General features: G+C 39.0%; 2 protein-coding genes across 3 annotated transcripts; both read left to right on the top strand.

Moving 5' to 3' along the window:
- The first annotated feature begins 477 nt into the window (after window positions 1-477).
- Window positions 478-5,163, top strand: LOC110980458 (GDP-fucose protein O-fucosyltransferase 1-like). Of its 2 annotated transcripts, none has more exons than XM_022237153.2 (7): window positions 478-754; window positions 1,082-1,242; window positions 2,020-2,196; window positions 2,448-2,569; window positions 2,997-3,189; window positions 3,424-3,669; window positions 3,995-5,163. In XM_022237153.2, the coding sequence occupies exons 1-7, from the start codon at window positions 622-624 to the stop codon at window positions 4,208-4,210; spliced, it is 1,248 nt and encodes a 415-aa protein (XP_022092845.1). In that variant the 5' UTR covers window positions 478-621; the 3' UTR covers window positions 4,211-5,163. The 2 variants fall into 2 exon arrangements, with proteins under 2 accessions (XP_022092845.1, XP_022092846.2); XM_022237154.2 differs by lacking the exon at window positions 1,082-1,242 and adding an exon at window positions 1,680-1,804 and having other exon boundaries at window positions 480-754.
- A 783-nt stretch (window positions 5,164-5,946) lies between these two features.
- On the top strand, window positions 5,947-14,545 carry hm13 (histocompatibility minor 13). Its single transcript, XM_022237155.2, has 9 exons — window positions 5,947-6,180; window positions 7,160-7,258; window positions 7,441-7,523; window positions 8,016-8,104; window positions 8,202-8,287; window positions 8,737-8,920; window positions 9,293-9,413; window positions 10,043-10,231; window positions 10,663-14,545. Exons 1-9 carry the CDS (start codon window positions 5,983-5,985, stop codon window positions 10,769-10,771), a joined length of 1,158 nt encoding a protein of 385 aa, XP_022092847.1. The 5' UTR covers window positions 5,947-5,982; the 3' UTR covers window positions 10,772-14,545.
- Window positions 14,546-14,994: the final 449 nt, after the last annotated feature.

The following is a 14,994-nucleotide window of genomic DNA, read 5'->3' as shown; positions in this document are numbered from 1 at the left end:
TGAAAAAATTTTCCAACCTCCGACCCTACTAAATTTCCTGCTACATTTATAATCCAATAAACAGAAATGCTGGCCCTGTTAGCTATCAGTTATACGAACGAGTTTAAAAACAGTTCAAGGGTATGGACATCGTTAGGACCACCATAACACAACATGAAAACGGAATTGTTCAGCCATGACTGCATTCATGGTTGCGAACATTTTCTAATGCTCCTTCCTTTAGCAGGTGGCCGTGGCAAGACTGATCATTCAAGACCCTCTTTTATTTTAGTCACTGGGGCGTGTCCAAAAGAAATAAAGAAACCATACAGGCTTACCCGACTAAAGAATAACATGTGACGTCACACACTCCGTTTGGCCGGCTAACAAAGCCTTATTTTTATGTAAATTAGCCACCCCACCGACCTCTAAATGGTTGAATCTGTGAAAGCAAAAGGTTCCCAGCTCTTTTTCATGTAAATAAGCCTCCTACACACACCTGTGCGGTTATCATTTGTACACGTGTACATTCGTAGAGGGCAAAGCTTTGGGAACTTTCACCGTACCACCAAGCCCAAAGGATTTACCATTTTGTCGTAGAAAGCCAGTTTATAAGCCACATTCTCGGAAGCTCTTGTCGAGATGGCACATCTTGCATCTTTCGCGATTTCCTTGATCATAATAGTGTTGATTTTTGGAATGGGACAGTGCAGGAATGTTGGCAAACTGGAATGGGAATCATCAAAGGGATATCTTCTATATTGCCCGTGTTCAGGTATGTTACTTCCTCAGCTTCAGTTACTCTTAGAAAGAAAATTGAAAATCTAATCGTCGTTAACCTATACATTCATTATGTTCCGGAATAGATATCGTGTTTTTACTGATAACGTACTTTACTTACATAAGTTTTTACTATAATCGTGGCAAATTCTTTCCTACGTCCATGGTTCTACATGCACTTCCATCAAATGATTTTACGAGTGCTCTACTGTACTTGGTTGTGATTTACTGAGTGTTGCATATTAGGCCTATAATTTTTAATTTCATTTGATTAAAATGCCTGTTTTCCGCTCGTTGTTTCGTCATCGTCTTGTATTTGTAGGTCGTTTTACGGGCCAAGTGGAACAGTTGATGAGTGCTCTGCAGTTTTCAAAGGCTCTTGGTCGCGTTCTTATCGCACCGTCTTTTATCAATTATCCGTGTGGTCGCAAGGATAAACACAATCACTTTGGAGTTCAAGCACCTGTTCACATCGACAGAAATGTAAGATGCTCTGTGGCTAATTAAAGAGCTAACAAGGAAGCCACTTTTTGTTTCTTGAGTTGTATTCCTCAGCCCCCCCAAAAAACATTGCATCGTTAGAAAAATAGATGATATAATTTTGATATTCATTTAGTTAAAAGGGACTGATTTGTCTCCATAAAGATGCTCTGGCTTTTTCCCAAGAAACTGTTCCACTTGGTTCCACGATGTATTGCTTTTAAGTACATGCACTTTTAAATATCTCGATCGCAATTATAGTCTTGAATTGAAGTACGTGTGAATTGTCATAAAGTATGCGTTATTTTGATTAACTATAGAGATGTTATTACTCAAACGTGAATGAAACTGAAGCACCTGTCAAACCCGATTACCATTTTCCGTCATGAGGTACACAGTGCGTCGAACAGCATCTAAACCTTCATGATTATGTTTTTCAGGTCGCTATGGCAACCAGTTGGAACAGTTAATGGGAGCTTTGCTATTTTCTTCCAAGCTTGGCCGTGTTCTGGTCATTCCACCGTTTATCATGTATCCCAGTGCTCTGGAACCGGTCCCCAAAAATGTAAGAATACAGACAAATTCTAGACACGTACATGTAATGACATGACATGTACGTGAATCGTCGCGTCGTAAATGTGCTCAAAGGATAACCTTTCAACAAAATGTGCAGGTTATACTTTTAGCCAGACTCACAAGCATTTACTAAATTATTTCATTTACATTTTAAACGCTCCTTTAATTTAATTAATACATATTTCGTCAATGATATATGTCTAGGCGTACGTCCAAATTGATGAATATTTCGAGTTGGACGAGATTAAGAAGTTCTACCCTGATGTCATCACCATGGAGGATTTCATGACGGAGTTGGCACCGCTCTATTGGAAGCAAGGAAATCGCATTGCGTATTGTTCTAATGGATTGGCTGACATAAATAACGGAAAATGCACAAGAGTGAGTACCAGCATTTCGTATAATTTTGTTACTGCATTCGGTAACATCGTTGCATGTTCACATGTATTTATATCAAGAATTTCCATTCATTTGTAACCTATTAAATTTCAAATTTCATTATGCTTTATTTTTTTTTTATCCTTTTATGGAAAGTTTGGCTGCGTTCTCCTTTCTATATTGTGGGTTTTGCCCAGGTAAACGTAAAGATATATAATTTGTTACCTCCATTTTTAAATTCAACTTTTTTACAGGATGGTAATCCATTCCGCACTTTCTGGGAGGATCAAGGGATTGAGTTTGACGACTCAGCTGTCTGGACGAATTTGTATTTCAATGTGGAGCATACTGGCATTGCTAAACAATGGAAAGAGGCGTAAGCAGAATTGCAGCTGTGCAGAATACCAAAAATATCTTTGGATAAAAACCACAGTATTCAAGAATTAAAAACAGAAACAACAAGCCTTAAAATATCCACATCAAAACATTGCAAAGATAGTAAAAATATCACATCACAAATCTCAGATGCAAAGTACATTTTCAATAGTAAAACTCACTGACGTTCCTTGGGAGAAGAAAAAGAGGGAGTAGGAAGGCAAAAAGAGGGAGGGACCCAGCCCAATGTGACAAAGGCGTAAAAAAAACAACGGTTCTGCTTCCGGTTACCCAACCACCCTGATGTTACGGCCGCGACCCTAAAATTTGTAGTTCACGCCCCCTTTCGGAAAATCCCCGGATTTGTAGGGAAAAGACGGTTGATACGAATAAGGTATTTATTGACCATTTCATTATTGACTTTGTAGATTTCCTGCTTCAGAGCATCCTGTGTTGGCGCTGGTGACTGCACCTGTTATTAGCCCTATCTCGACAGCTGTGGAAGGTCTGCAACATTACTTGAAATTCAAGAGTATGATCAGGGAACCTGCTGATGAGTTCATCGAAAACAATCTTCCGAAACCATTTTGGGGACTTCATCTCAGAAACGGAGCTGACTGGGTGAGTTTTGAAATTCAAACATAATACATGTATAACTCAATTGATACAGTAACTGACTGTCGGAATTTTAACTTATGGTTCTTAACATAGCCATATTCGATTTGATATTCTTCGCCTCATATCTTAAAAGCATCGTCATCAATACACCATCACCCATTTCACCACCAGACAGAGTGAGATAAATTAATCAGGATATTAAACTAGTCTTATCCCCCCCCCGTTTTCGCGTTTCAGAGCCGCACCTGCGATCTTCTTAGCACTGGCGATTACCCCCATCTTCTTAGCTCCCGGCAGTGCACCAGCAAACAAGGAGACTCGGTTACCAGGGAGATGTGTCTGCAATCGGAGGAGCAGGTCATCACTGATATCCGCTATCAGCTAGAACTGGCTCAGGAGAACAACAGGGAACTGCCGAAGAGTATCTACGTGGCTACTGATCACGTGGCCATGGAGGAAGAACTGCAGACTGCATTCCCGGATGTAAGTTTTGCAATTTGCATAGCGTGCTTTATACTTTTAGCTTTGTTTACTTCTTTGCTCAAAGTGAGCCAATATCTTTAAATGACGTGTGCGGGAAACGGGAGCCACACAGCTTGCTAGTTGTATGTACAGTGTACATGTACATATATTTACCAAGGTATAGACAAAGATATTAGCCTATATACATGGGCCTAATGCATCATTACTTTAGCTGATCCCAATAATTTGCAATGACTTGAAGAAACTTCAGCCATAGAAGACAATAAACTGACAGAGAGTAAGATTTGTAAAAACTGCAGTTCTTGGCTTTTATCGTTTCTTTCAGATCAAAATTGTAACCTGGGGTCCGGATCTTGACCAGAAAGACCTGTTTGTCTTGACCCAGGCTGATGACGTCATTCTCAACTGTGTGTCGGCATTTAGCGCCTTCGTTAAGCGAGATCGTGACGTCAACGAGAAATTGGTAGCCTTTTTTGGCTATCTTGACCCTGAGAAAGTTCTTCCCAAAGTCACAAGGTCTCCACCCCATGAAGAACTGTGAAAACAGAGTCATTCCGCCGCCACTGTCGCCGGTTCATTATTGCTAAAGCAACACATGTCGGCTCGTTTCAGGATGGAATAGCAACTATAAGTTAGCAGCAAACCAATGGCACAATGGTCGACAATTTTTCATACATTACCGTGTTAACTTTATAGACAACTACGTGCCATTTTTCTGTTTTTAATTTTTGATACTTTAAAGTGCAAAAGTTAACTTTTTTGTATGAATATTTTTGTAAGGTTAAGGTCACACAATCTCTTCTTTTTATGGACCCAGGCGTACCATGTCCCACTTTGCTGTCAAGAGTCGATAAACTAAAACAAAATACGCTGTAGAGTCTGAACTTCATAAAAACGAAAATGTAAATACATGTACAACCATGCATAGTTTGGTTCTTGATATGAAAGCGATGTGCGCTGTCTCACTGAAAACGCGGATAAGCTCATCAAAAACCAGACCGAGAGTACTCGATGACAGATGTTCATTGTAGGGATCCGGAAGGTAGCCAAAAATTGTTTTAGTAAGAGACAAACAGCAAATCGAAACAGAGGTCAAAGAAATTTATTCAGGCGATATCCTGTCCCGCTCCAGCCAATGTCTTTCGATCCTAAGCAACTTTGGTGTCAGACGCATAGATACACATGAATTGGATTGACAAAATATGCAGAGCGCCGCCAAAGTCGTTTGTGACAGTATCTAACAAAAGGAACACTGACTATTTCTACGCAGTCCTTTGAAATTTAGAGTTTTTTTAAAGGATTGCAGGGTTTAGGTGACCTCGTGGAAGAAGTGCTCCCGTCCAAAATCGGTAATAAATAGTTCCACTTATTTACAGTAACACAAGTTTAACACAAATTCTGAAGTCGGACCAATTTTGAGATCTCCTTTTGTCCATATATTCATTAAAGTACTGTAACAATAAAGTACTGTTTGTAATAAAAGTGAGGAAAATAGTTCCAACAGTCCAGAGTATTTCATCATCATGAATTTTGGGCAAGTCCCCGTTGTTAAAAAAAGCACTTGTCTTATTTGAAGGCCCACCGCGTGGAAGTGTGCCATGATTTTTCCAACAATAACTATTAAATCGTCTGGTGTCGCCAATAAGTACAGCTTTAAGTAAGATAACGAATTAGGCCTACTGAGATAAAGCGGGACAGTGATCAGAATTTCCGAGACATTAAGAGATCATCTCCATGTGAGGGCGCACCTGATCGTTTATGCCGTGCGCCCCCGCCCCGCTCCCTGTCAAGTTAAAATAGTCGATCATGGCACAGCAGAAGGGTGGATCCAATACCAAATTTTGGTGGGGAGGGGTAGACTTACTTTTGGGGAAGGGGAGGGGCGCGCAGCCCCCCCCCCTAAATTGACGTTTTTCTTCTCTAATTAAAAAACGGGGGGTGCCATATGGCCCAGCTTGGCCCCCTGCAAGATCGGCCATCGGCCCTAGTCCACTGCATGACTTACAGTTACACTTCACACGGAGGAGTACACTACACTATCGAAGGTTTATTTAAACTTTCTTTGATTGGGGAAATTTTCTCAACTTTTAAAAATATCCTCAGTACTCTCTTACGAATTTTCATTTCACTTTCACTTCGTACCTATATAAGCGGAAACGCATACAAAAAAATACAAATAGATTTCGTGAAACAACGTGATACACGTCAGATAACCACTGGTGCTCTTACGCGACGTTACACGGTGTCCTGCTAAACTGCGCAGTCGTATTTGCGGAGAACCAGTTAGGCCAAATTAAACTCCCGACGAACAACATGGCGGACACAGCTAGTGAAAACAACGTGGGTGCCGATGTGAACGCGACTTTGAACGAAACAGCGTCCAATGTGACTGCTAAAATTCCTGCAACTCCCGAGGGTATGGCCATAGCGTACGGAAGTTTGGTTCTTATGGCCTTGTTGCCCATCTTTTTCGGTGCTTTTCGCTCCGTAAAATATCAGAAAGAGCAGAAGGTAAGATCACCGATCATGGCAATTGTGAACAGCTGCTCTATCAAAAACAACATGATAAAGCTCTACAATATGTTCGCTTTCTATTTGTAGGCTGACCATTCTGAAACAAAACACAGTTAAGTGTAACATCGTATCAGTGTTTCCCATCCGTTTTTCGAAGGTCGGAAAGAGTTCCGTACACGGACATCATTTTGACCAGTGTTGCATGTGTGTTGATGGCCTTTACTGCTGTAGCCTAGTCTTCATGCCTGGTGCACAGTATAATCTGTTCATGAGACTGTCTGCAAAATTCTAAGTAATGTGCGTGACCGCCAGGTCCCTTATTTTGCCACTCGGTGTGAAAACCAATCAGACTTGACGATAGGTTGATTGGTGGCAAAATTAGGGACCTGGTGACTAGGCCTATACCATATATGTTGTTTCTTCCTTATGGCTGATACACCTCTGCAGGGAAAATGAGTGATCTCTGCATATAAGCCTACAAGTAACTCGTACATGTAGGCCATACCCTTATGATTTTTCAGTGTTTGTTTAGCATATTACATGTATACGAAGTGTAGGTGATTTTGCTGTGAACCCGTCAAGCATTATTTTTAAAAGTATTCTATGTCTGGACATCGCTTGACATCCCGAGCGCAAACCCAATGAGACTAGTCATGCTAGTCTGAAAACTTCCAAGTGTTTACCAAGTGAACATGCTAATATCTTCCCTACTACTAAACTTGCCTGTCTAAGACATACGTTATTGCTTTCTGATAGGATGTTAAATGGAAGAATTAGTGATACCCATTTACATGTATGGAATTCTTTTCCACATTCATTTGGCATGCTGGCTATCCTGGTACACGTCAGGGACAGGTTCATGGTCCAGTATGCAGAATCCACTGCCTTTTTTTAAAAAAGATTTTGACTTTCATACACATGTACATGTATCGATAGATTAACAGATGCTTAGTATACCTCTCCCTTTTTTCTGAAGGAAAATGGAGAAGTTCCAGAAACTATGTCACAGAAGGATGCAGCCATGTTCCCCCTCATCGCAAGTGCAACACTGTTTGGAATCTATGTTGTTTTCCAGGTATGTGTAACGATAGTATTCATGGTTTATTGCGGCAGGCTACAGGTGGAGAGAAGGAAGAGGACAGTGCTTATGGAATTCACCTGACATGATACTAACCCTCCCGGATCCTTCTCATTATTTTGTGCCAGTGACTTGCCAACAACTTCCTTTCATGTTCATTGTTCCTTCTCATTTTACAGATATTCTCCAAGGAGTACATCAATCTCCTCTTGACAGTGTATTTCTTCTTTCTAGGAGTGCTGGCCTTAGCTCATATCTTGAGGTACATTTACAGTGTACATGTAAAGATGTTGTTGATTCCATACAAAAGGCAAAACCTAATGGAAATTTTACATTTTTGTCATTTACAATTAACATAAAATTGACTTAATATCATTTGAACTATGGTTTTGTGGTCTTAATCATTGTTTTTTAAGATTTATAAACTTAAATGCTGTATTGTATTGCATTTCCTAAAGTTTACATAATTGTTTTTGTATTTTTTTCTCCAAACTCTGTTACTGTGTAAAAATCTAGTGGCACAATCTTTTTGCATCTTGTTGATTTTTTATAGGGTATCAAACTCTGTGTGAATTAGCAGTGGCTGGTTCGTAATATCCTATCCTAGCTACCTGGGTTTTGTAGGGCGGGCTTGGTGTAAATTAATAATAAGTGACTGATTCAATGAATTAAATATTGCTTTGCAGGGTTTGCGGAATTTTTTTCTTATGATTCAACTGAAGTTGTTCTTCATTTTGTTTGATCTGTTGATCAGCCCTCTTATGCGGAAGTTGCTTCCAGGGGTGTTTCCCAACGAAAGCTACCACCTCATCTTGACAAAAGGAAAGTCAGATAAGAAGGAAGGTCAGTATGATTTTTATTCTGTAGTCCTTCGATCTTTTGCCTAGCATGTCTCAGATTTCAAGAGTCTAAGAAATGATTGTTTTCTTTTTTCCCACAGATCTGATGAACTATGAGTTTGATAACAAAGATTTGGTGTGCCTTGGTGTTGCTACATGCTTTGGTGTCTGGTACTTGCTGAAAAAGGTAGGGACTGAGTGAATTTCCTGTTTTCTGGGTGTGCCAGTGTCTTCCACACTGGTGTGGTTACCAAGGACACCAAAGAAATTTTTGTCTCAAATTATAGCAAGGAGGACACTCATTTGCTTATAAGAGGATGGCCCTGGTTATTTAGGTATTTCTTGGGATGTATGGCATCTCAACTCCGGTATGACATCAAAAACATCAATGAAGTAGACATCAACACTCTCCTTTAAGTAGAGACTTAGGGCACTAAAGGGCTTAGCAGAATAATAGTTGAAAGGTTCTTGGAGAAATACTGTCATTTTATTATAAAACAGGTTGAAACTCTCAGTTTCTGATTGATAAAGATTCACTAATACAAACTGTAATAATCGTAAAACAGAGAGCTTTGCTTCCTGGTGTAAACTTCTGGTAATTAAGTAAAATAATAATAATTTTTGATTGTCTTTCAGCACTGGGTTGCTAACAACATCTTTGGCTTAGCCTTTGCACTGAACGGTGTGGAATTCTTGCAGCTGAATACAGTCATGACAGGCTGCATATTGTTAGGTGGACTGTTCATCTATGATATATTCTGGGTGTTTGGGACTAATGTTATGGTGACTGTAGCCAAGTCATTTGAAGCACCTATCAAGTGTGAGTATCAAGTAGGGAATGTCTGAAAAACATTGGGCTACTCCACAAGGCATTATAGCTTCATCACAGTGTAGTTATGTTATGCTCAGATTGGTCTTTGGGATAATTTGTTAACACCTGGAGACTTTCCATACAAAGTACTTAGAGAATACTTGACTTTTCCCAAAGACTGGAGTTCTACACAAACTCAACCAGAACATTACATATCGTATGTCATTTAAGAAGGAAAGAATGATTTGTGCTAATTAAAAAACTTTGAAGGAACCATAGTATATGTACAATGTGACATCTACATGTACCTCAAGGCAAATTCAGCATAGTGTGTTGGGTCCAGGGCAATGTTTTAGTTGCAATCTAATTGTCATTCCTCAGTGGTATTCCCCCAGGATATTCTGGAGAAGGGTTTAGATGCCAGTAACTTTGCCATGTTAGGCCTGGGAGATATCGTCATTCCAGGGATATTTATTGCCCTTCTGCTGCGCTTTGATGTCAGGTAATTACATGTATGGATTTTTTTTAAGGGAGCTTTGGCCAACGTAATAACCTGTCAGTTTTTAAAATGATTTTTTTATTTACATGTAGTCTCAACAAAGTCTGAGAATCTCTTAAGTTGACATAGAGCGTTTTTAAAACGAGTGGATTGGACTTAGACTTTGGTTTCGCTGGTTCTAGCCATTTCGAAGCAGTGTTCAAAACCACATGTTCAAACTCTGACTGGAGCCAGCTAAACTGAAGTCCAAGCCGAATCCACTCATTTCAAAAAGGCTCAGAGTCTGAGATAGTGCAGCGTGTTACTGTCCTCATCTCTCTCAAGTCATTGAAATATTCATACAGAATGAATTGTCAAGGCACAAACCAGTATGCATCGAGAAGCTTTTAGGGAGCAGCTGTTTCACTGGCAACAGCTTTAAAAAAATGAAATTTTTCCAAATGAGAATCTTCGCCCATGTCTGCATGTTTGATTGGGAACAGTCACCTCTATTGTGATATACATTGGGAATACTGTTTTTGTACACAAAGAGTATGCTATATTCAACATCGGACAGGAAAAGGAACTGTCCCAATCTTGAGATGCTTCTTTATTAATATTCCTATAAGTTTTCTCTCTCTTTTTCCCACTAGCAAAGCCAAGACTAGCCGTACCTACTTCACCGCCAGTTTCTTGGCTTACATCTTAGGACTCCTGACAACCATAGGCATCATGCATTTCTTTAAGCATGCTCAGCCTGCCCTGCTGTACTTAGTACCAGCATGCATTGGGGTACCAATTTTTGTGGCACTTATTAGAGGAGAGATTATTGACCTCTTCACGTGAGTAGAAAATTCACTCTAAACACTGCTTCTGTATTGTTCTCAGATGAAGCATTTTGAAATAGCATTTGATGACTTGTGAGACCCATAATTTGAGGATTGAAATGTAAGAACTTGGTTAATTTGTTAGGAAGGGTTGAATCCTTCAGCAAGTTATTGTCAAGATTTGTTAAAGCTAGCGTAGTTTTAGAGGCTTTAAGAATGTTTGCTGTTTTAATATTGAAAAGGAAGTGTCTTAAAGCAGCTTTTACATGTAGTTTCAGTGACAGTTTGCTAGAAGTTGCTAATTAAATTTCTTTTGTCTAACCTGATTGAAATAGACCCTTCAGGACTGTTTTGCAGATTTTTCTATGTGTGTTTTTTGTTGTGGTGGGGGAGAGGCTTCATTTCTGCATGCCAAACTGATATGGTAGCCTTGTCTGTCGGTCTAGGTACGAGGATAATCCTGCCAAAGATGACAAGGACAACAAGGAGGAAAAAACAAAGGAGGATGGAAATGACAAGACAGCCGGTAAAGAAGAGGCAAAGAAATCCAAGTAAACTGGTGAATGTAAGATGGGTGTAAACTACAGACCTATCGAAGCAAGTGAACTAACCAACCTGAAAAGGAGAAACAAAAGTTTGGCCATAACTTCATATAGCCCTCTTCAAGTTATCAGTGTGGTGTTATAGTCATGTGATGCATCTTACCTGCTTGTGATGTTCATGCATTTCTTATTAGTTAAAATTGAATTAGGGGAAACAAAGGTCCTTGATCTCTTCTTTGTTTGCATATAGGTCATTCCACGTCAGACCCATGAGCATTAGCATTAGAGCACAAATTGCTTGGGTACAACTTCCTATGTTATGACGATACGGGTCATTCCAGAAACTAGGGGCTCCAAAGTGTGACATTTTTGTGTCCCTGTTACATCTGACCTGTGTTATTTGACTTGGAAATATCCCCGGAATTGATTTCAAACCATAACTATTTGTTTGGAAGGTAATTTGCATTCATTCGTCATGCTTGGGACTTAGAAAATATGTTCTGAACTTACAAAACCATATGTCAGATGTGACGGAGACACGAAAAAAAGACCTCTAATTTCTGGAATTACCTTTATACAAAATTGACACATTCAAAGCTGACCAACTGTAGAAAAATGGCTATAATTTCTTTAACTTTAATATGCCAGGAAAGGTTTAAGCGGATTCTTCTAGAGCAGGAACCATACTTTCCAAAAATATTAGGTCTAATTTTTTTTTTTAAATGATACTTTATTTTCAAAATGGGGTCAAAGGTCACAGATGTGTATCAAAGGTCATCCTGACCCTTGATTCTCAGCCAAATCTTCAAAACATCAGTGAAAAGAGCATTCTTTTAATTGTTTTGATACCAAATTTGCATATATTTGATGAAAAATGAGAGGGTTATGTGTCACTTTTACTTAAAGGGTGGATTTGTAAGTGAAACTGTCCATTTTTGTTGACCTCTGCTCTGACCACATCGAAGGGCGGATTCCGCTTAAAACTGGCAAGTATTTATTATTCATTGATGTCTACAAGCACAGCAATTTTTATCGAAATTTGGAAACCCAAGGTCAAAAAGTGTATTGGTCTGACATGGAATGACCCATATATAAAACAGGTGTTGTGGTGTCATACCTCTACTAGTCTTGTTTGAAGGCATTTTGGTGATGTTATGTAACACTGATTCAAGATACCCAGGTTGCATTCACTCTGTTTACATCTCACCATTTGAAAGTATTGTATGGCTGAAGAGGCCAAGAGCCATGGGTATGGCTTTGCAATTGTAGCATTCCAAATGTTCCATTGACACCAGCAAAGTTTACATGTGCTCTGGCTTTTCATAACTTGATGCCAAGTATTTAAAAGGAGAGGTAGTTTCTGTTTCATTTGTATTTCAGCAGAAATCTCCTAAGATGTCACAGACTAACCTTGAAATGGTTAGTAGTTTATAAACAGGTACATGTATCCTTGTTTGGGAGGGATCCAGACTTTATAAAAGTCCTCAAATCGGTGTGTTGGTGGAGGGAGTTGAAATTCGTTTTGATAATCAAAGATTTCTCCTTATTTATGACTGGAATATTCCGCAGTGGTTCCTTCATTCTCAACAGCATCTTTATCTGGATATACTATGAAATACTTGACATTTGAAGACAAAATTCCACCTGCTAAATATACAATTAGGAGCCAAACATTGGAGGCTGCTTTGCAGCAGGTTGTCTGGACTCTAAATAGTCATGACTTATATTTAATTTCCAAGGTCCAAAAAACTAGAAAATGGGCTTTGACAAGAAGGCCATTTCTGCAAGTTACAAGTGTGGCCATGTACAGTTTCAACAGTTGCAGCATTTTTATGCGGAATCTATACAAGCAAAGGTCAGCAAATGTGAACACAAGTGAAGCAATCATATGCACTAGCAACTTCTCTGATAGATAATTCTTCTAGATGTAAACACTTCAGAATGTCAACTGATGTTCTGACTAACTAACTTAGCTGCAGTTGGAGATGATCAGATATTTGACAGGTTTTCATCCAGCAATATGGACAGAAACAACCTGTCAGAATGTATTGCATAATTCCCAACCCACCTGCATGTTAATTGGATTCTTAATTTACTGGAGTCCAGTTGCCATAATAGTAATGGCAGTATCAGCACAAAATTGTGTATAAAAAATCTGTCTGAATGTGGACCTTGAAAACCATAGGGTGTGTTCCACTTCATGCAGATATTGCTAATGAGTTTTCGCCCGATATGCATTAAAAGAGATCGTGCCAATTTGAGACTCACATGGACTTGAAAGGTCCATTTGCTCATATTCAGTGTTACTCTTTTTTCTCTCCCCAACTTAGGCTTGACTGCAGCTCAGATGACTTGATGAGTAGTCAAAACTCACATTTACTCACTGCGAGTCTGAGTCATAATACCATTTGGTTTTTTCTAAGCATGCTTTGCCTTGAATATCATTAGTGGTGATATTTAAAATTTAAGGAGATAATCCTGTTATCTACATAGCAACAGTTTTTGACCAGTGGTTGGCTGCATATGGTGTGACCACTGTAATTCAACAGTATCACATCTTGAATAGTATTAAATAGAATAAAAGGTCACAGTAACTTGCATATTTAATTAGTATTTAACTTTTCTTTACTTTTGGTTTGCCAATATACATGTACAGTGAATTCCCACCTGAGGAGTAACTCAAAACAGTTTTTAGCTTCCATTGAGGTTTTATTTTTGTAAACATATTACAATCGCAAGAGTTAAAACAGCTCTTCATGGACAATAACAAATAAGTTCATAAATACCCAAGACAGTTGACCCATTCCAATTGGGCAAATACCCGTCGTGTGCCACCTCATGCAATAGGCATCATGCATTCGCCATTCTTCATACATGTATAAGGAGATTGTCTCTGACTGCTCTCAACAGGGATATAACATAACATTGCTAGAGGGATGGTTTAAAAGATGAAGTAAAATTGTTCAACAAAATCGTTAGCAACTTGTAGTTTGTAAACGTTTTTGACTTCCTGATTCAAAAGGTATTAATGAATGGGGATTGAACATTCAAGACCGACCAAACACATATTTATTTCCTTCTTCAGAGGAGCTGAGACATTGATTTTGTCTTTGGGATACTGAGTCATCCGAAGTAGATCTTGATTACATCCTGCTAAGTAGTCACTTGATGTATGAGTGCATTGAACATTTCATCTTATTGGAGAATTGTTTGACAACATTCATATTTTCTAGGAGACAAACCAGCTTTTTGTATAAGGAAAATGGTGTAATTCAGAGTTTGTTTTAACCTTTCCAAAGAAACTGACAAGAAAACGCATCAGATGATGCTGGGAAAGCTACATTAATTTTATGTTGATGAGTTGATAAATAACTCCATTTCTTTCAGTCCATGTGTTTGGTGAAATAAGGAGTTACATGTATTTGTCTATACATTTCTTGGATGTTAAGAGGTATTAGTGAAAAGTTATTCAGAGCAAAAGGTGCAGGTGTTAACAAAGGAAATTTGTTCCCAAGGCTTAACTTCCTCAGATCACAGCCACTCCTTATTCAGGTTTTGGATTTTGTTACCGAAGGATTAGATGACGGTGTGCTCTTGTATTTTAACTATTTCTTGACGAACTACTATTTGTGTCGGCCAAAGTGCATAATTCTTATAATTAGTATTGCATTTTGAAGTTTAGGGTGTCTTAAACTTTTAAAGGCGTCTATACTACTGTAGTTGTGTAGATTAGTACAGCGGCTTTCTTGTCATGCATTGAAATAAAGGTGCACAGTGAGTCACCAAAGATGTTGATTTATTGCTATATTTGATTTATTCACTTTTGTCTTGATTCCAAAATGTTGCACTCGTAAATTATAAAGGAGCAGCGAGTAAAACCGTAACCGTTGGGGAAGGGCGTCTTCAAATCAGAGTCTGGTCAACTATAGTAATATTAGTCTAAATGAGACATCATTTGCGGGAATGCCGCTTTTAAAATTCAAATATATTGCTATATAACCGGAATGCAGTAGAACAACACGTACGTTGATTCCTTGCCGTGGTATGCAGAAAAATGATAAGCTTTAAAACAAACACAAGGAGACTAGGCAAGGAGTTGTTGGCACGAAATTGTCCATGCCTTCTTAGCCGAGATGTGGGCTTTGCACGCTTTAAGTGCGCCCTCTGTATTTTTTCTTGGCAAAACACTGTGCGTTGTATGATGTAATTTGTGCCTGGTATTCGCTATCGTGTGGC

Source organism: Acanthaster planci, linkage group LG19 (genome assembly GCF_054643075.1).
Source record: "Acanthaster planci isolate LZ-2023a linkage group LG19, COTS_SCS, whole genome shotgun sequence".
Classification (NCBI taxonomy): domain Eukaryota; kingdom Metazoa; phylum Echinodermata; class Asteroidea; order Valvatida; family Acanthasteridae; genus Acanthaster; species Acanthaster planci.
This window is presented reverse-complemented; position numbering and strand designations above follow the sequence as displayed.

What these genes read in the sequence shown, in the direction of transcription:
- LOC110980458 (XM_022237153.2), top strand. Translation starts at nt 622, where the DNA reads ATGGCACATCTTGCATCTTTCGCGATTTCCTTGATCATAATAGTGTTG. An exon ending in TCTATATTGCCCGTGTTCAG is followed by an intron (nt 755 to 1,081) that starts GTATGTTACTTC and finishes TTGTATTTGTAG; the next exon opens with GTCGTTTTACGGGCCAAGTG. An exon ending in TGCAGACTGCATTCCCGGAT is followed by an intron (nt 3,670 to 3,994) that starts GTAAGTTTTGCA and finishes CGTTTCTTTCAG; the next exon opens with ATCAAAATTGTAACCTGGGG.
- hm13 (XM_022237155.2), top strand. Translation starts at nt 5,983, where the DNA reads ATGGCGGACACAGCTAGTGAAAACAACGTGGGTGCCGATGTGAACGCG. An exon ending in GCCTTAGCTCATATCTTGAG is followed by an intron (nt 7,524 to 8,015) that starts GTACATTTACAG and finishes TCTGTTGATCAG; the next exon opens with CCCTCTTATGCGGAAGTTGC. An exon ending in GAGATTATTGACCTCTTCAC is followed by an intron (nt 10,232 to 10,662) that starts GTGAGTAGAAAA and finishes CTGTCGGTCTAG; the next exon opens with GTACGAGGATAATCCTGCCA.